The 18,559-nt window shown below is 57.5% G+C and overlaps 1 protein-coding gene across 3 annotated transcripts in view; it reads right to left on the bottom strand.

Moving 5' to 3' along the window:
- The window catches only part of BCAR1 (BCAR1 scaffold protein, Cas family member), a 38,384-nt gene that overhangs the window by 9,346 nt on the left and 10,479 nt on the right, over positions 1-18,559 (bottom strand). The window contains exons 1-3 of one of the 3 annotated variants that reach the window (XM_047836275.1): positions 15,582-15,787; positions 4,697-5,308; positions 4,574-4,612 (exon numbers count right to left, since the gene is read on the bottom strand). In XM_047836275.1, coding sequence (XP_047692231.1) covers positions 4,574-4,612; positions 4,697-5,308; positions 15,582-15,593 — 663 coding nt within the window. In that variant the 5' untranslated portion in view covers positions 15,594-15,787. Of the gene's footprint in view, positions 1-4,573; positions 4,613-4,696; positions 5,309-15,581; positions 15,788-18,559 lie in introns of those variants that run through there. The other 2 variants (XM_047836274.1, XM_047836276.1) reach the window with 2 other exon arrangements.

The raw sequence follows: 18,559 nt of genomic DNA, 5'->3' as shown, positions 1-18,559 counted from the left end.
AAGGGGACGTCTGGAACAGAGTTGACTCAGGCCCTCCCCACACACATCCCTGGAGGGGAAGCAGGGCTGGCCCTCAGGCTCAATACCCCCCAGAACCCTGCAGACCATGCCTGGCCCCCAGTGCCCATGGCACTGACAGCCAGCTGTACACGCCCGTGTATCCTGGAGGGTGCAGGCTTCACACGCAAGCGCTAGGTACTCCAGGAGCAGCAGAATACCCAAACCCCGGAGCGTGGGCACCGCGTGGGCACCGGCACTTTTCTCATCAGCCTGGGGCTTGGCAGAGCCTCCTGCTGATGCATCCTTCTGGCCCCCTCCCCAGCAGCACAGCCTCTCTGTGGAAGCGCCTCCACGGGGGTATTCCCTACCCACCCCACCCCACCCCACCCCACCCCACCCCCAGCGTGTCTGGGAGTAGAGCTGGCGGCCCTCCCCAGACTCATCTCCCTCCTTGAGCCCCAGACTTGAGTCTCCTCCAGAGCTATTTTTAGACGCTAGAACCTGCCAACAACAGGGCAGGCGGGGCTGGCGGGGGCTGGCGGGACGTGGCAGGTTGGCAGGGCCTCGAGGCAAGGCCCAAAGCGTCTCCAGGCCCTGCTGACTCCAGAAGGCAGATGGGGACCCCGCTCACTCCCACCGCAAGCCCCTATGGTGCCTCCTGAATGTAGAGAGAGCAGGGAGGGCAGGAGGAAGGGCTCTGGGGCCGGACCCCAGGCCCAGGCTATCGGCAGCTTGCCACTCCTGCAGCTGAGCTGGTGACAGTAAGCAGCTGTCCTGGCCAGCAAATGTTCTCTGCTAGAAAAAAACTGTAAGGCAGCCACTAGTGGGGAAAAGCTTGTTAGGGAAACCTACTCTCCAGAGAGCTGCTGAGCCTGCTAATCACAGTCTGCCCTGCTCTGCACCTGAGACCCCATTAGCAGAACCCTGAGGCCGCCGGGGGTGGGTGACACAGCCAGAGCCCGGGAGGAGACACAGAACCCCAGACCCAAGGCCCACGTGCTCTTGCGCATGCACACGCCAGCAGTGCAGGAGGCCAACACAGACGCAGAGAAAACACGCACAGTACCCACAAAGACAGACCACAGAGCTAGGCAGGGCAGCCCCATCAGGGCATCTGCAGAGAGGGGGGAGATGTGGAGCCAAAGAAGGCCCCGGAGATCCAATGGGAAAGGCCACCACCACCTGCCGCATTCTGCTCGGGGCCCCAGTCACTCTCCAGGCAGCTTGGCTGCTGGTCTCCCCATTTTGCAAAGTGGATGTCACCCCACGTGACCCAGACCGGCTCCTGCTCTGGCACGCCCCTTCCTGTCTGAGCCCCAGATTCCTTCTCTGGAGCAGGAGTGCTGTGGGACCTAGCAGGTCCCTCACTGAGAGTGAGGGACATGCTGGGTGCAGGTCCCCTTCCAAGCTCCTGGGCTCCCCAGGAGGAATGGTGCTGAGTTCAACTCCATTTGCCCCCGTGCCTGACCCAGCGCCACAGCTGTCCCCTTAGCACAGCTGCAGATCCTGACCCAAAGGTGTTCCCCCAAAAGTGACCTCACAAAAACACCTCCCTCTCTGCGGGCCCCACCTGCTCCTGCCCTCGGCATCCATGTCCCAGCCCAGAGGATGTTCACGTTGTGCCGTGGCCCCAACTTCTCTCCCCAGCCACACAGGCCACTCTGGCCAAGGGTCCGGACATCTGACCCTTCTTCCTCTTGTGTCTCCTGGCCACTGTTCTCATCGCTCACCTTCTAGCTTCCTGGATACCAAGGCCCCCCCGCCCACTCTACCCCGTCCTGGCAGGTTACCTCCTCACCCTACCTGACCTCTACCCCTGAACCAGAAGCCTCAGTTTCCCAAACTTCTGAGGGGGAGCACAAGGCTAATGAAAGCAGAACCATGAAATGTGGGCAAAGAAGTGCGCACCAAGACGTTTATCGCCTCATTTTAAGAGAGACACGTGCAATCTGAAACTGCCTGGAATCCATCCCTGGGGAGGGGGTGACGCAGCAAAATCTGGCATGGCGATCACAATCACTTCAGGGACCGAAGAAAATGCTTCTGATAACTGTGGGACTTACAATTTCAAAATGCAAAAGTCTGCATACAAATCTCTGCAAGACAGGGAATATGCTAGACAAAATATGCCCAAATTCCCAGTGATCACCTCTTGACGGGGGAATCTCTTCTCCACGCTTTTTCGTACATTGTGTGTTTTCTACAACACATAAGCACCGTTTCATGATCATAATATAAAAGCAGATGCAACCGAGGCTGCCCAAGCGAGGAGACGAGGCTTCTTAGAGGAGAGCCACCAAGCCCCAGGACACAGGGCTATTGTTCCCAGGCCACCAGCCAGATGAGGGCCCTTGGGGACACAGGCTCTGGGCAGCCAGGTGAGCCCAGATGGAACCTGAGAACAAGCCCTTCACAAGGGAGGGAACCAGAAACCACAGCCAAAATGTGGGTTCAAGTCCACAGCCCAGTACAGGGGTCTTGCTGCTGCTTCCTGGTCCACGGGGCTTCCAGCGCCTGCCCCAACCTAACAGACACCACGACAAGTTTGTCCATAAAGATTCAGGGAGAGAAGCAGGCATGCCTCTCCAGGGGATGTGCCGTGTGTGTGTGTGTGTGTGTGTGTGTGTGTGTGTGTGAGAGAGAGAGAGAGCGAGAGCGAGCGAGCACGTGACCAAGAGAGGGACTGTGTGTGTGTGTCTGTGAGTGAGTGTGAGCATACAGGGGGATAGACTATGGCCTGTCCTCAGGCTCACCAGCCAGGCACTGCTCCCTGCCACCTCCCCACAGGACAGGTGTTTCCCTGGCAGGGCTCTGTTCCTCTCCCTAAAGCACCTTAGGAGCGGCCCATCTCTGGCCAGGCAGCTGAAGGAGCAGGGAGGGCAGGAAGTGGGAGCCAGTGACCCAGGGTTCCCTGCTGGCCAATGTCCATGGAGCTCCACCCTCAGCTGGCCAGCCTGACCTCTGGCCAGGTCTCCTGGCTACCAAGCTGCACCCTGTGGGCAGGGGCAGGGTGACGCTGCCTGCTGACTACTGCCCAGCTAGAACGGGCAGGGCTCCCACCTCAGCCCTGGACACGCTTTGAGGACAGAGGCTCGGTACCGTGAGGGGAGCGCCCACTCAGCCACCGTCTCCCCAGACACAGGTGGCTCTAGAGTAGACGTGGCACAAACACGAGGCCCGGTCTGGGTCTCGGGGAGCTGATCCTCAGAGTCCAGCGGCTTCTCCTAAGGGCTTCCGGGGCACACTGTCTGCCGCGGTCTCCCTCTGCAGAGGGGTGAGCCCGGCAGCTGGGGCTGGGCTGGCTTCGGGAGCCCTCCCTGCTGGCAGGGGTGGGTTTCTCAAGGTCCTCCTGAGCGAGCTGTGAGGGAAGAACAGCATGGAGGAGACAGAGAGTGCCGGGTGCCACAACTCTGTCCTCAACAATATGGGGGAGGCCTCCTCTGCTTCTGGGCCTTGGAAATTTCACTCCCCGAATCTTCAAGGGACTTGGACACGGAAGGACACAGGCCACAGGGGAGAAGAGGCGGCTCCTGACTCAGCCCAGAGCAGCCAGTGGGGCAGAGCCTCCTCCTTCGCACAGGTGGACGGACTTGGGGGTGGGGCGTGCGGGCAGGCCTGTGTAGAGCCGAGGGTGCCGCCCTCAGGGCCCTGTCCCTCAACCCCGCATCCCCTGGCAACAGCGTGCAAGGTGACCTCTGAGAGACCCTACTCTGGCAACGTCCCCGGTAGTGTCCTCCCCACTGTCCGAGCATCACGAACAGGTCCCTCTGCTGCCTGCCAACGTGCCGCAGGAGAGAAGGGGCCGGGCGCCCGTGGAGCCAGGAATGCCAGATGCGCTCCATGCTCACCCAGGGGGCTGACACGCACACCCAGGGGCTCGTGGGAGCCCCAGGCACAAGGAGGCTGGCCTCTCCCCTTGGTCTTCCCCCTTGCCCTGCTGGCTGCGATGCAGACACACTGGATAGAGCTGACGCGGCAACCATCCTGGCCCATGAGATGCCAAGCCCCGTGTCGAGGATGGTGGAACAAGATGGACTGAGGTGTGGCCCCTGATACCCACGGAGGTGCTGTCAGCCTGACACCGCTCACATCCAAACCACGGCATACAACAAAGTCTCGTATCCGATCGACTCCTGTGCACTTTCAGCCACTCTCGCGTAACAGTTTTACTGAGCGCCCCCAACACCCCTCCTTCTCCTGGGTGTCCCCCACCCCCACCGGGCCCTGTCCCCTGAACTCTGCGGGCTGAATGATGTCACTAGAACATGCAGTGTGCAGGACACTTCTACTCAAAACCCTTCACCCTCAGGCAGGTATCTGGTTCCTCAGGAGCACCACACCCCTGGCGGTTGGTCCCCAGCCTACTGCTCGGGCTTCACCTGCCAAGTCCCACCTGCCCACCCTTTCCAGACTTCCAGGCCTTCGACAGACTGCATCCTTTGCTGGTGACACCCTCCCAATGGGGTTTGTCCACTGAAGGCTACCTCATGATTCAAGGCCAGCTTGGATGTCTTCTCTGTGGGTTACCTGTTCACCTTCAGTAGACGGATGAACACATTCCCCAAACACTCACCTCCCATCTTGGCCCCAGACGAAACGTGCAGCTGGAGCCCTAGAGACGTCAAGGGTACTCAGTTGGGGCCAGAAACCAGGGCCTGGGCAAAACTTGCCAGGGGGGTTGACAGGGCAGCCTTACCTTTGCCGGTGGCTTCGTCCCCTCCCAGCTGCGTGCATCCATGGATGGGGGCACCTGGTAGATGTCATGTCCTATGCCAGCAGAAGGTGGCACCTGGTAAATATCCTGGGCGGGGCTGCCAGGCCCTGGGGGCACCTGGTAAAGGTCTGGAGCTGGGCTGGGAAAAGGGTGATGGGGCATCTGCTTTGAGAACATAGATGTCTGTTTGGCTGGGGGAGACTGGAACTGTGGGCTGGGTCCAGGGGCTTGGTAGAGGCCTTGCTGAGTCTTGCTGGGGGTGGGCACCAGGTACACGCTATCAGGCTGGGGCTGGTATGTGGCAGGCAGCATGGGCGTGTACTGGGCAGCCGGGGCGTGCGGGCCAGGCTGGGGCTGGGCCGAGGTGGCAGGTGGGCCAGGCCCGGGCCCTGCTGGCTTCTTGTCGTGCATGCCCACCAGGATCTTAAGGCGGTTCCCGGGCACAATGCCTTGGCGCCCATGCAGCGAGCAGAGCCACCAGCCATCCAGGCCTTGTGTGTCCCGTTCCAGCACCGTCATGATGTCACCCTTGCGGAAGGAGAGCTCATCCGGGGACTCGGCCACGTTGTCATAGAGGGCTTTGGCCAGCACGTTCTGGGGAGAGAGGAAGCAGGTGTGCATGAGGATGTGCATCAGGGGCTCAGTGGCAGAGAGGGCTCTGCCCACCCCACCCCCCACCAGCAGAGAGCCCCAGCTGATGCTGGCATTTTCCAAATAAGCCTCAAAATCCTCTCGACTGCAGCCACCACCTTCACTCCAGGGAAGCCACTCCCTAAGTCACATGACAACACTGGGGAGAAGAGTAATAATGCAAATAATGGTCACCACGTTCTGGGAAGAAAACAGGATACAAACCCTCCGTGCTCCAACTCAACAGTCCTGCTGTCCTGCCAGAGCAATCAGCCAAGAGGAAAAAAACGAGAGAGTGGGGAGGGGACATACAGGGACAAAACGGTCACCATCTGCAGACCATATGATCATCTACATCATAATTCCAACAAATTAGAATCAGTAACTGATGAGAAAGAAATATAGAAAAGACATCGCACGACAACAACAAAAAGCTACTAGTTATCCAGGAATTAATCAAGCAAAGACAGCAGGAGACCTCAGGGGAAAAAATGTGTACTTTCTGCCAAAAGGCTCAAGGAAAAACCTGAATAAAGGGGAAAACATACCAAGTTCACGGTGGGATGACTAAGCACTATAAAAGGCCAATTTGCCCAAGCTTACTCAATAAGTTACAATTGTAACAAAAATGCCAGGAGGATTTTTTTTTTTTTTTTTTTAAGGAATTTGACCAAAGGAGGAGAATCCTTTTAGAATTAAATGGAGGAACAGAGGTCCACGAATAAGCAGGTCAGTTCTGAAAATGAGATGCAAATGGGCACTCCACTTTCCTTTCAAGCTGTGAGGATGTGCCACAACTCCGCATCAGCGAGCTGGCACGGGGCCGATGCACCAGGACAGGGCCCGGAGACAGCCCCATGCTTGGGGAACCCGTGGGACGCTGCAGGTGGTACCACACAGCCATGGGAAGGACAAGACCGCTTCACGGGTGGTATGAAGAAAAATCAGTCCACACACTTGCCTTGTGTTATAAACAAAGGACATTTAAAGACCCAAGGGTCAAAGATACAACTCTAGCTCTAATAAAAGAAAAAATCGGGGAGAATATCTTTGTGACCTAGAAATGGGAAAAATTATGAAATACAACTCTAGAAACAAAGATCCCCAAAGCACAAAACATAAGGTAACAACAACAATGACACATGGATGGACTCAACCTCACCAAAGTGAATGGTTTCTACTGCCTGGGGGAGAACACAAAACTGACAGGGTAACAGATCACCAATGACAAGAGAGGGATCAACCTAGAATCTGGAGGCGTTTCTCCAAATCAGCAAGGCAAAGATAAGAACAACAGAAGACCAACAAAATGAAAACAGCAAGTTCTCTGAAGGGGAAAAGGAATGGCCAAGACCACTACGAAGGATGCTCAGGGTCCAACCAGCACAGCGAGACATCTCTGCGATTCTGCTCTGTGCGCCCGCAGGTGTCTAGGTATCTGGTAAGGAAGGTCAACCACGCCCTCCTGAGTCAAAATAACAGGCAGATCTATGGCCCAGAATCGTTTATGTACATGTAATAAATGTCTACAAAACAACTCTATGTTATTTTCCAGACGTTTACCCAGGGATAGACTCTAGACACGTTACATTAGCATGGATGCTTCTGAAAAAGGGACAGACATCAGGAATGAGGAAATTACAGCAAAATAAGAAAGGGGTCTCAAAAGACAGTGACCACAGAAGAGCAATACCCTCCACCAGCCCCACATTTTACCCTGTAATTCTCCTGGTAACCCTCCCGGCCACCCCGGAAGCACGCACGACTACAGGGCTCCATTAATTAGCAACCCTCCTCCCCCTCCACCGCAGAGCAGGGCCATGAGCTCCACATGGCCCTGGCACAGAAAGGCCGTGCTGCCAAGCAGCCTGTGTGGGACGTGGGAAAGGCCTTGGGGAGACTGGGATAGAGGCGGGAGGACCACAGCACGGCACAGCCCAAGCTAGCAGGCCCGAGCATCACCCGGGATAAAGAACCGGGACTGGGGAGGCCCCCATGTCCTCGGTCTTCGGGCTCTGCTGCGCTACTCCCTTTGTGCAGGTGCCAGGCTCGGGTCAGGCCCAGAGATACCATAGAGGGTTCCCAGCAGAGGGAAGAGCAAAGGAGGTGCCTGGGTGAGAGGAGACCAGGGCTGCTCTGGCGTCCCAGGGAGGGGAAGAACAGGGATCAGCTGGGAGCCCATTTCTCCAGAGCAACTCAGAGCCTCCAGACCCAGACAAAGCCAGAAGCTGGAAAGTTGGGAACCAAGAGAGGCTGGATCAGGGGAGAACCCAGCCCAGGGGGGCAGCTCATGGACAGCACAGAAGAGAGATTTCACCCCAGTAACAAGGTGAGCACTGAAGCAAAGGCCTTCGAAACTTCTGGCTACTTCAACACTGCCCATGTCATGACTATAATGATTAAATATGCACTGAAGCATAAATCATCCTCAATAAAATGTCACTTGAACTTTTAAAAAATGGGGAGAGGGTAAGATGAACAGTGTAAATGTTTGAGGGGCGCCTGGGTGGCTCAGTCGGTTAAGTGTCCAACTTCGGCTCAGGTCATGATCTCACTCACAGTCCATGAGTTCGAGCCCCGCGTCAGGCTATGTGCTGACAGCTCAGAGCCTGGATACTGCTTCGGATTCTGTGTCTTCCTCTTTCTCTGCCTCTCCCCGATTCACACTCTGTGTCTCTCTGCCTCTCTCAAAAATAAATAAACATTAAAAAATTAAGAAAAAACAGGGGCGCCTGGGCGGCTCAGTCAGTTAAGCATCCGACTTCAGCTCAGGTCATGGTCTCACAGTTTGTGGGTTCAAGCCCCGCGTCTGGCTCCGTGCTGACAGTTCAGAGCCTGGAGCCTGCTTCAGATTCTGTATCTCTTCCTCTCTCTGCCCCTCCCATGCTCATGTTCTATCTCTCACTGTTTCTCAATAATAAATAAATGTTTAAAAAAAATTAAAAAAAATAAATAAGTAAAAATAAAAAATTAAGAGAAAACAAAAGAAAAAACTTTATAAAAGTACAGTGTAAATGTTTCAGACAACGGGGTGCTCTCTCTTCCTGTTTTTGAGAATTTCTCAGTTAGTATTCAACAAGGCTTGGGGGTTGAAGAAAAAACAACACATCCTGAAAAAGAAGTGGACCACCTCCTAGGCCTCAAGTCAGGATGGGACAGAGGAGGCCGAAGCAGGTCCAGAGGCCACAACCCCAGGAGGAGCAGACAGGGGCAGGGGCTGTCCTGCAGCCCATGGGGGCCCATGGGCCCCATCTCCCAGCTGCCTGCAAGAAAAGCAAGTTTCCCAAATATGGTCTGCAGCCTGCCTCAGGGAATCACATCCCGTCAGGGGGCGGGACACTCAGCCCACCCTCCCCCTGTGACCCCAGAACACAGAGCCACCCCAGTGGGTCCCCCCCAGCCCCTGCCCTGGTGACCACAGGAAGTGCCAGCAGAGTGAGTCACGGGAAAATTCCCCTCTAGCCCAGTCAGAGGGGGCGGGGTACAGACAGAGGGGACTGCCCCTCTGAGGCCCCTCACCTCTCAGGAGGACAGCCCAAGGAAGGCTGGCAGAGGGGCCTCCACCAGGCCCTGCCAGGCAGTGCTGGGTGCTCCGGGAAGCTGGAAGGCTCTAAAGAGGGCAAGGTCCGGGGCGGGGAGAGGGATAGAGGGGGAGGGTCTGCCCCAGCCCAGGACAGCTTGTGGGGCCTCCTGCACCCAGGGTGGCCAGCCCCCACCCCCTTGGCGTGAGCTCACTGAGCAGTCAAGGCCAACAACGACTGCAACTGTATAGTCTGGGGCGGCTGGAGCCAGGCTGGGAAGCACCTCTTGGGCTGGGCACGTGGCACAGGGTGCCTGGCACCAGGAGCGCCTCTGCCTGCATCAGCTGGTGCCCCCACCCACAGTCCCAGGAGCAGCCTCTCCACAGCCTGTTCCTGAGTCCTAGGCACCGCTGGCACTGGGCACTCCAGCTGGCCGAGCACCCTAGCTTTGGGCCTCTGAGCCTCCCCAGCTGCTCCTGAGACATGTTCCTCCTTGCTTCTCCTTCCTTCTTCCAAGTCAAGCAACTAAAACCAGACCTGGGTCTGGTTCTCCCTCTACTGCTGGGTGACCCTGGGTAAGTCTCTTAGCCTCTGAGAATCCAGATCCCCTGTGCTAAGGCCACAGGCCTGGTTTCATAGGACCGTTCTTTTGTTTAACAAAAGATTTGCCAGGCTCCTGCTCTCTGTCAGGTGTTGGGCCAGGCTCTGCAAGATGGTGCAGGTCTAGCTTGACCAGGGCCCTATCTGCATGGGACTTACATTCCAGTGGAGCAAACACCCAACAATTTGTTAGGGCAGGGGGGAAAACTGCAATGCCAAAAATAATGCGGGACAGAGCCACTGCATATAGAGTGGTCAAAGATGACCTCCCCATGGAGGTGATCCTTCAGATGATTCATGAAGAATGAAAAACAGACAACCATGACACCAGCCAGGGAAGAGCATACTGGCAGAGGATGGGCATGAGCCAGGGCACTGGAGGAGGAAGAGGCTGGAGGGAGACAGGGCTGTGGCCCTGGAGTGGCAGGCAGGCCGGAGCCCGTCTCACTGCAGGATGCCTTGGGACAATGCATGAGACCTCAGTAGATGTCATCCAGTGGTGGCACCTCATGGCAGGTAAGCCGGGCCAGGGCAAAGCCTACAGCATCTGAGCATATCTACTCCGGACACACTCCTCAAGACCCACGGACACACTCCTCAAGACCCAGAGTCTTGCCCCAGCACAGAAGAGGGGCCAGTGCCCCCAGAATCTAGCTTTCCAGCCTCCCTCACTGCTGTGCCAATCAGGGCCTTCCCATCCATCTCATAAGGGGGGCACAGCTATGACGTCTAGAGGGGCGCGCTGCCAGGGCGCCATCACAGTCCATGCAGACACTGCCAGCCACGTGTTTCCAGGGGACCATAGAGAGTGCTGCCGGACTTGCCCCAAGCCTCTGGCCAACCTCATTCCTGACTCTAGGAAACCCTGGGCTGTGTTCTACTCCACAACAGGATTTGGGTGGCACTCCTCCAGGAAGGTTCCATGCCCCTCTTTGAGCACACGCTCCCCACTGCCCCCAACTCAAAGTGCTGACCCAAGCATCTCATTACTGCCTACTTTGTGCCCTCTGACCCAGATGCTCAGGAGAGGACAGGGCAGGGGGTGGGGTCCTTCAGTATGGAACCCTCAGGCACATGTGCACAGAGCCTGGCCCTGAATGAGCGGGTTTAGGCAGAAGCCCCCCTTACAGAAGGTGGTATCCAAGCCTCCCTGGTAGCGGTGTGGCCATGCCTGAGGAAGCCAGGAAGACAACGTGGGGCTCACTCACCCCAGAAGGAGGGGAAAGGAGAACCTCTAGCTCAACGCCGACACCGCCAGGCCCCGTTCAGAACAACACCCTGGTTGTCGCACATGGGGGCTAACAGGGCTGCCCCACAGGCCCCGCCTGACTCTGAGAATAGCCCTCATTGTGTCCCAGGGCCCTGTGGGCACCAGACCCACCCAGCCCAGGTGTGCCCTCAGACATGGAGTAGCTGGGCCTTGGCCACAGGGGGGCACATGTCTGGAGGACTGCAGCCATCTGACGCCTATGTGGGTCTCTCCACTGGCTTCGCCTGCTGCCTTGGGGAGCCTTGGATGTGCTCTGGGTATCCCTAAACCCTGACTCTGCAGGAAGGCATGACCTGGTAGCTGGAACTGGTGAGGAGACACCAGGCTGATGGGGACATGACGGACAGGTTCACAGCACTACAGTCACAGCAGTTAACGACGAACTCTGTCAGGAGCAGGCTCCTTCGCGTACTTCAGTCATCCCTTTTAACCTTATGAGAGACTGATTACCTCCATCTTGCAGACAAGGAAACTGAGGTACAGAACAGTTACCCGACTTGCTAGGGACAGAGTCAGGAAGCAGCAGAGGCAGACCTGGGCTCTACGATAAAGCAGAGCTGGAAGGCTCCAGGTTGATGCTTAGGTCCCTGGAAGCCAAGAACAGAAATCTGACAGGCCTTTTCCTGAAACTCCCCCCTGTCCCTCAGCACCAACGCGCGTGTGCACAAGCACACACACACACACACCCCAGCTCCAAACATAGAGCCTCACACACAGTAGTCACTTGGGAAACACTAGCTCCCTTCATACTCAGAACCATCTCATACTTGGGCCAAGATTATTTCTGGGGTATTCTGTTTGCTTGTCTCAAGGAGCCCCCAGTGGCTAATGGATATAGGTTCAATGCATGCGTGTCTGAATGGCAGTGTGCATCCACAACCCCTGCTCCCTGGTGCCTGGAGAATCCCCTTGGAAAGGCAGTAGCCAAAGGCCCACTGGTAAGGGTCCTGACCATCCCCTCCCCCTGCCTCCCAGGCTCTAATGGCACCATAAGGGCAGAGTTCCTTCCCTTCCCAGACAGGCCCACACCCTCGTCCCTGGTGAAACTCCATCCCAGCCAGCCTTATTGTCACTCCCCTAATACACCCAGGGACAAGCGAGTAGCCAGGGTCTGGGCTCAAGTTCTCAGTGTTCGACTGTCAAGGAGCAAGACTGTGGGCAACCCCTATTCCAGAGCCATCCCAAGAGGAGCACAGCTCCTGCCCTACCTACCTCAGGAGTGCCTGAGGCTCAGAGAACAGAGCTGGGACTGTATGTGGGTCCTCAGCCCCGTGTCTGATACTCTGTACCTAGAAACTAGGTCTGTTGAATGAAGGACTAAAAATCCACCTGTGATGGCCACTGCCAGCAGCTCCTTCAAACAAACATGAGCCATGGCCCAGCCAGCAGATGCTTCTGTCTCCAGAGCCAGCTCTGGGCCAGGAGCAGGACCCTGCCCCCACCCTTGCCAGGGCATCCCAGGCACTGTCCCTGGGAGGCTGGGCACAGACGGAAAGGTGGCATGGGCAGCCCCTTTCTGCTGTAGGACATAACACCTGCAGCCCCTAACACACCACAGATGATGAGAACAAGCAAGCTGGAGTCAGAGCACCAAGATGGCAGGAAGGCAAAGCCCTCTATCCTGCAGTCCATTCCAACTACTAACAGCTTCAGAATGGTCCCCAACCCCTTTAGAACCCTCACCACTACCACCTAGCTCAGGGAACTGACCCAGGCTGCCAGAAGCCAGAGCTGCGCACTTGACCACCCACTGCTCTCCTTCTCCATCCCTGGGGCCTTGCCGGTCCCCTCTTGGGATTCAGTCTCTTGAAGAGGGCTCAGCATGAGGCAGACCTTTACTTCAGGGATAGCACCAGCCCCAGATATGTCATCACGGAGGGGAAAAGGCAGAAGGGACACCCCAGGGGAGATAGGAAGGACCTCACTCCTTTTAAGACCCCAGTTTCTCCACCTTGACATCTAAAGCCCCCTGCAGACTGCCACTGTCCAGCCCTAAATGATAACTTGCTGCAACCCTTAAAGCAGCAGCATCTGCCTGGGCAGGAATGGAGGGGAACACGAAGGCACAAAAAGTGGGGTTCTCTAACTCAAAAAAGAGTACCGAACCCCTGATTTCTGGGATGCACAGTAGAGATGAGGGTCTGAGATGGGGCCCTGCTTCCCTCCTTGAGCTGCTTCCACTCCAGGCCAGTACTTCACTCCACTCCTTACTCAGAAGTACAAGGGGGCAGGGGGACAGTGGTGCCTGCGTGGGTCGGTTAAGCGTGGAACTTCAGCTCTGGTCGATCTCACATCGCAGTTTGTGGGTTCGAGCCCCACGTCAGGCTCTGTGCTGACAGCTCAGAGCCTGAAGCCTGTTTCAGATTCTCTGTCTCCCCCTCTCTCTGCCCTTCCCCCACTCATGCTCATGTTCATGCTCTGTCTCTCTCAAAAATAAACATTAAAAAAAACTTAAGGGGTGCCAGGGTAGAAAGCATCTGACTCTTGGTTTTGGCTCAGGTCATGATTTCACAGTTCATGAGTTCGAGCCCCAGCGTTGGGCTCTGTGCTGACAGCTCAGGGCCTGGAGCCTACTTGGATTCTGTGTCTCCCTCTCTCTGCCCCTCCTCTGCTTGCACTCTGTCTCTCTCTCTCTTCTCGAAAGAAAGAAAGAAAGAAAGAAAGAAAGAAAGAAAGAAAGAAAGAAAGAAGTGCAAGGGAATTAGGGCAGCAAGACACTGGAGCCAGGGCCTCTCTCCAGGGCTAGAGGGCCCAGTCCTACCCCCTTCCTTGAAGGGAGACCACCCTTCAGCCCCTTGTTGAGGGGCCTTGAGGACCCAGGGGAAGAGGAGCTTGCCCAGTATCTGTGCTGGAGAATGATCCCTATCATCTCAACCCTACAACTCACTCACCAAGTGTGACTCCAACACTGCCCTTCACCCTTCCAGAAGCCTCCTGCGGGGCACAACTGGCCTCTGGTTCTGGCTGTCCCAATTAGCTACGGGCTCCTAGGAGGTGGGGAAGGGAGTTTTCCAGGCCCAAGAGAAAAGGGTGGTGGGAACTCCTAGAAGCACAATGGATGCCAGGAGGGACCACAGAAACACAGCCCCGGAGCCAGAAGGACCCCACCAAGTTGGCAGCCCCAGCACAGCACAACAGCACCCCAGGGACCAGAGCGCTCCTAATCAGGGAGGGGGTGTGGTGGAACACTTGAGGCACAGACCATGGGGCTGTACCAGGAGACAAAGTTCTGGATCCAATTCTGTGAGAACAAGTACCTGTCCCTCTCTGCCTCAGTCTCCCCATCTGTATGACAACGGGGAGAGCAGCTGTCTCGGGGCGTTTCCTGCTCAAGACGCCCTAGGGGCGCTGCCCTTACTTCAAACCCTTCTCCGGGCCTGAGGGGATGGTGCCAGCAGCCCACAGCACTCACACCTGGCTCGTGCAAACTGTAATGGCCGGAGGCTCCAGCTCTCCTCCTGGAACCAAGGGTGACAGTCCCAGCAGCACCTGGGGCTGCCCTGCCCAGCTTCCACCGGTTCCCACTGGGCTCCTTCCTTGCCCAGGGCAAGTGGGTAGAGGGTGCTGGTGCCAGGAGGGTTTGTCCCAGCACCCTGCACACACCTGCTCTTCTAGGCCAGTTGACTCTTCCACCCTGGGACATCACATCATCAGCTCTCCACCTGGGAAAGGAAATGGGCACAGGAAGATGTGTCTCCCAGCCCAGAGGGATAAGGAACGTGTCCAAGCCTGGCTGAAATGGGCACAGAAGTCAACAGCAAACCTGGAGAGTGCCTCCCAGCCTAGACTCTCAGGGGAGAGGTGAGGAAAAAGAAACTCCTGTCCTCAAGGCTGATGAGTGGGCTGATGTCCCCAGTCTGGGATCCAAGACCCCAAAATCTCTCCAGGCACTAACCCACCCTCGGTCCTAGAGCACCCTAGCCCTTAGCAAATCGCAACTTCGACTCCTCCAAAACCGCTCTGGGCTGTAGCTCTTGCAGCAGTGAGGGGCTGGGAGCCCTGGTTGCGGACACTCGAGTGGCAGCCCAGTCCCTCCACAAGCTCCACCCTCAAATGCTGGGACCCGGGGTCACGGTGCAGCCATGGACTCCCACCGCCATGATCCGGCTTCTACAGAAGTTTTTGCAATCGTGGTAGGTAAAGGCCTAGAAGAGCCTGCCCCCAGGCCTGGAATCCGGTGCTGGCAGGCTGGGGGTGAATCATTAACAAACCCAGGATTGGTGCTCCAGGCGCACCAACACCTCCTCAATCACCGCGCACTTGTTCGCTCAACCCCTAGCCTGGGGGCGGGTAGGGGCTGCTCCCCACTCGAAAACAGAGATGGACCACCGTCCCGCTTGCTGGAAATCCACGCCTCCTAGAAGTTCACGATCCAAGGAATCTCGGACCCCTCTTTGTAGCTGAGGAAACTGAGGCTCGGAGGCGTGTCACGCAGGCCCAAGGTCACCCAGCAGGCGGCGGCCGGCAGGGGGAGAACGGGACTCCCGCCAGCAACTTTCCCGGATCCAGGAACTTTCCTGCCGGCCAGCGGCCCCTGAGTCCCGCCCTTCTAACCGCCCCGTGGGTGCACAGGCTCTGGGATCTTCCGCAGTCCTTGCCTCCCGGCGTTCCCGCCACGGCGGGAGAGGGGTTTCAGACCTCGGACCCCGGCCCGGTCGCGACCCCGCGGAGACTCCAGCGGCCAGCTGTTCCCAGGACCCGCAGGTCCGGCAGGAAATGCCACACATTTATCTCTTTCTCGCTTGGGACCGAGCCGGGCGTGGGCAGGGCGGTCGCCTGGAAGCCGGTACGCGGACGCCGCCCTGATCTGCGCTCCCGGACCGGGGGCCGCGTCTGCGGCACTCACCAGGTAGTTCATCGTGTCTGGCCGGCCTGCGGCCCCGCCTCCCCGCAAGGGCGCACACCAAGCTGCCTGCGCCGCGCGCCCTCGGGGCCCCGAGAGGGCCGCAGCCGTCCGGGTCCCGGTCTGGGTCCGGCCGCCTCAGCCACCACGCCTGCGGCTGCCACCACTACCCAGAGAAGGTTCCACCTCGCTCCACCCGCCGCCGAGGTCGCAGCCTCCGCCCCCCGGCGGAGCCCGGCTCCCAGCATGCCCGGCCGTGCGAGCCCATTGGCCACTGTGGCTTCCCATGCAAATGAGCCGCCCGCCAGCCCGAGGGGCGCGGGCGCGCGCCGCCCAGTGGAACCGCCCCTAACCCCACCCCCACCCCGCACCAGGTCCTAGGCATCCACCCGCTACCAGCCTGCGAGGCTAGCACCGAGGGCATCTCCTTTTCCCCAAATGCATGTCCCCTTCCCTCCAGTAAGAGCGAGAACGCGCCCCTCCTCAGGGCCTAAGCAAACGCCCCCTCTTTGGGGAAGACTGCTGGGATTACCACCCCCATGCGCTCGCTGCAGCCCCCATGCAGACCCCAAAACGCTAGCCTAACCTCAAGTGGACTTCTGCCTTCACCACGCACCAAACCCGGGGCATTCTGCGCGTGTCCATCCGGCCATCCGACTCAGATCTGAATGTAGAAGTAATAGGGAAGGGGCATACCCCAGCTGGCAGAAAACTAATAACGACCACCGCACCAACTCTGGTCAGGCCTATCCTGTTAAGAGCTCCAGGAAATGAAGACACGAGGCAGGGAGACAGAGACCCATAACCTAAGAGCCACAGAGCCACAGAGTCTGTTCCATCAGATGTGCCTGAGGCTCAGTCTACCCAGGGTCAAGGGGCTCACCATCTCCCACCTTATCCACTGAACTGAACTGAGCATCCCTGAAGCATGCCCCCATGGTCTCCATTCTGCCCTAGGAGCTCTGCTCCCACCCACAATCCCTCTAACACCTGTGCCCAACAACATGGGGAGAGGGGGAGGTTGCTGGGAATGAGAAAGAAGAACCACCACCGGAGGGAAATAGTGGAGAGCACCTTGGTTCTCCTGAGTCCACTCTCCCGAGGTCAGTGACCGTCACCCCACACAGCAGAATCAGGGTGTGCTAGAGTCCCTGAGCATGTCCAGGGTTGCATAATGGTCTGCAAGGATATGTAGGATAGAACCTGCTCCAGAGTCAGCCAGTTCTGTGCCTCAGTCTCCAGGATCCTTAGCCCTCATCCTAGACCACTTGCTGAGCATAGGGACACCATCAGGCAGTTCACAGTACCAGGGAAGCAGTGCGGCCAACCTGGCTTTGCTCTGCAGAGACCCCTCAGGCAGGGCCTATAAAACACATACTAGCCCAAGATGGATCCACAGCTGCCCCTCCACCAGACACACAGGCCTGACAGCCAGGGCTCAACCGACTGAGCCCCTGGCCAGGTGTGCCACCTCAGCCCTCTCCCCTCTGTAAAATGAAGGGGGTGGGCTAGGGCCCCTGGAGAACTGGTTAAAAATCAGATTCCCGGGGCCTGGCTGGCTCAGTCGGTAAAGTATGCAGCTCTTGATTTGAGGTTTTGAGTTCAAGACCCACGTTGGGTACAGAGATTACTTATAAAAATAAAATAAATTTTAAAAAACTGGATTCCTAGTTCTCCCTGCTCCAGAAGAACTGAGTGTGGGGGACCTAGACGTCTGCATTTCCTCAAAACTTCACAGGGACCCAGTAGACAGAACTCATGGCCTGGCAGGACAGGGAAGTAAGGAGCGGTGGGATTTGTGACCCAGAGTCCTCAATGAGGGAGACTGGCCCCTTGTCATTCTGGAGGAGGAGCTGTCACTTTCCCACAGGAGGAGCCAGGTGTCAGGGAAACACAACCTAGGGCATACCCTCGTGCTGTTCCCAATGTCTGCCTCAAAGTCAGGCATGGAGCTGTGAGCCTGGGCCCTCCTAAACCCTGAACCTGTCCTCAGCGCGGCTGGCACCCCAGGTTCCAAGGAAGCAGATCGGAACCAGCTAGGCCATGCATGAGAATCTGTCTGTGCTGGGTGCTCGAGGAGTCCTTAGGTTTTCCAGGGTCTCCACTGAGGAGAGGGGTGGGGACCAGGCCCCACAGCCAGGCAGAACCCTGCTTGCAGGGCTCCAGGCAGGTCTCTGCAAGGGTGGGTGGGGACACAAAATGCCTGGCCCTTAACCGGCTGGCCCTACTCCATCCTAGCTGGCCTTGGGAGAAAGGAGGCTGCTGGCTGGGACCTAGGGAACAGGAGACCCTCCCGACTCTGGCTCAGGATTAAAGCAGCACTGGGGGCGGGGCTGCTGGTGTGGGCAGGCAGGCGGGGGAGGGGAACCCAGCTCAGGCGGAGGCATTTCAAAAATTTGCTCCTTTTCCACTTAAACTCCCTCCCACTCCCCAAGCCTGTGCCTCCCAGAATGGCATTTCCGCTTTGTAATCAAGGCCCTAGGATCTGTGCCCCACAGTGATGGAAGGGGGTGGGGGGATTGAAAGGAGAGAGGAATGCCCCCTCCCAGGCCGGCAGGTAGATGGGTGGGAGAGGGGCACCCTGGGCAGGCTGCAGCTGGGATGTGTGGGGAAGCAGACCCTTGGGGCCAAGAAGCTCTGACAGTGATATAGCCCCCAGGAGAGCTTCCATGCTGGCCCTGGACCAAGAGCTCTATGACTATGTGCTCATTTCACGCCCGCAGAGATCCTGTAAAACAAGCTTTGCAATTAGCCCCATTTTCGTGATGAAGAGGTTGAGACCCAGTTTACCGCCCTGGCCCCGTTCTACAGACTCCCAGCCACAAAAGGATCACAGCTGATGGCCAGGGAAGGGACAAAGGGGCTGCTAGACAGGTGGTGCTTCAGGACAGGGCAGGAAGAGAACGAGGGCACAGGGGCACCAAGGCTCGGAAAGCCAAAGAAGCTGTCACGCCCGGAGACCCCAAAGGACAAGCAGCTGA

Source organism: Prionailurus viverrinus, chromosome E2, assembly GCF_022837055.1.
Source record: "Prionailurus viverrinus isolate Anna chromosome E2, UM_Priviv_1.0, whole genome shotgun sequence".
Lineage (NCBI taxonomy): Eukaryota > Metazoa > Chordata > Mammalia > Carnivora > Felidae > Prionailurus > Prionailurus viverrinus.
The sequence above is the reverse complement of the archived record's forward strand: the minus strand, read 5'-3'. Positions and strand labels throughout refer to the sequence as shown.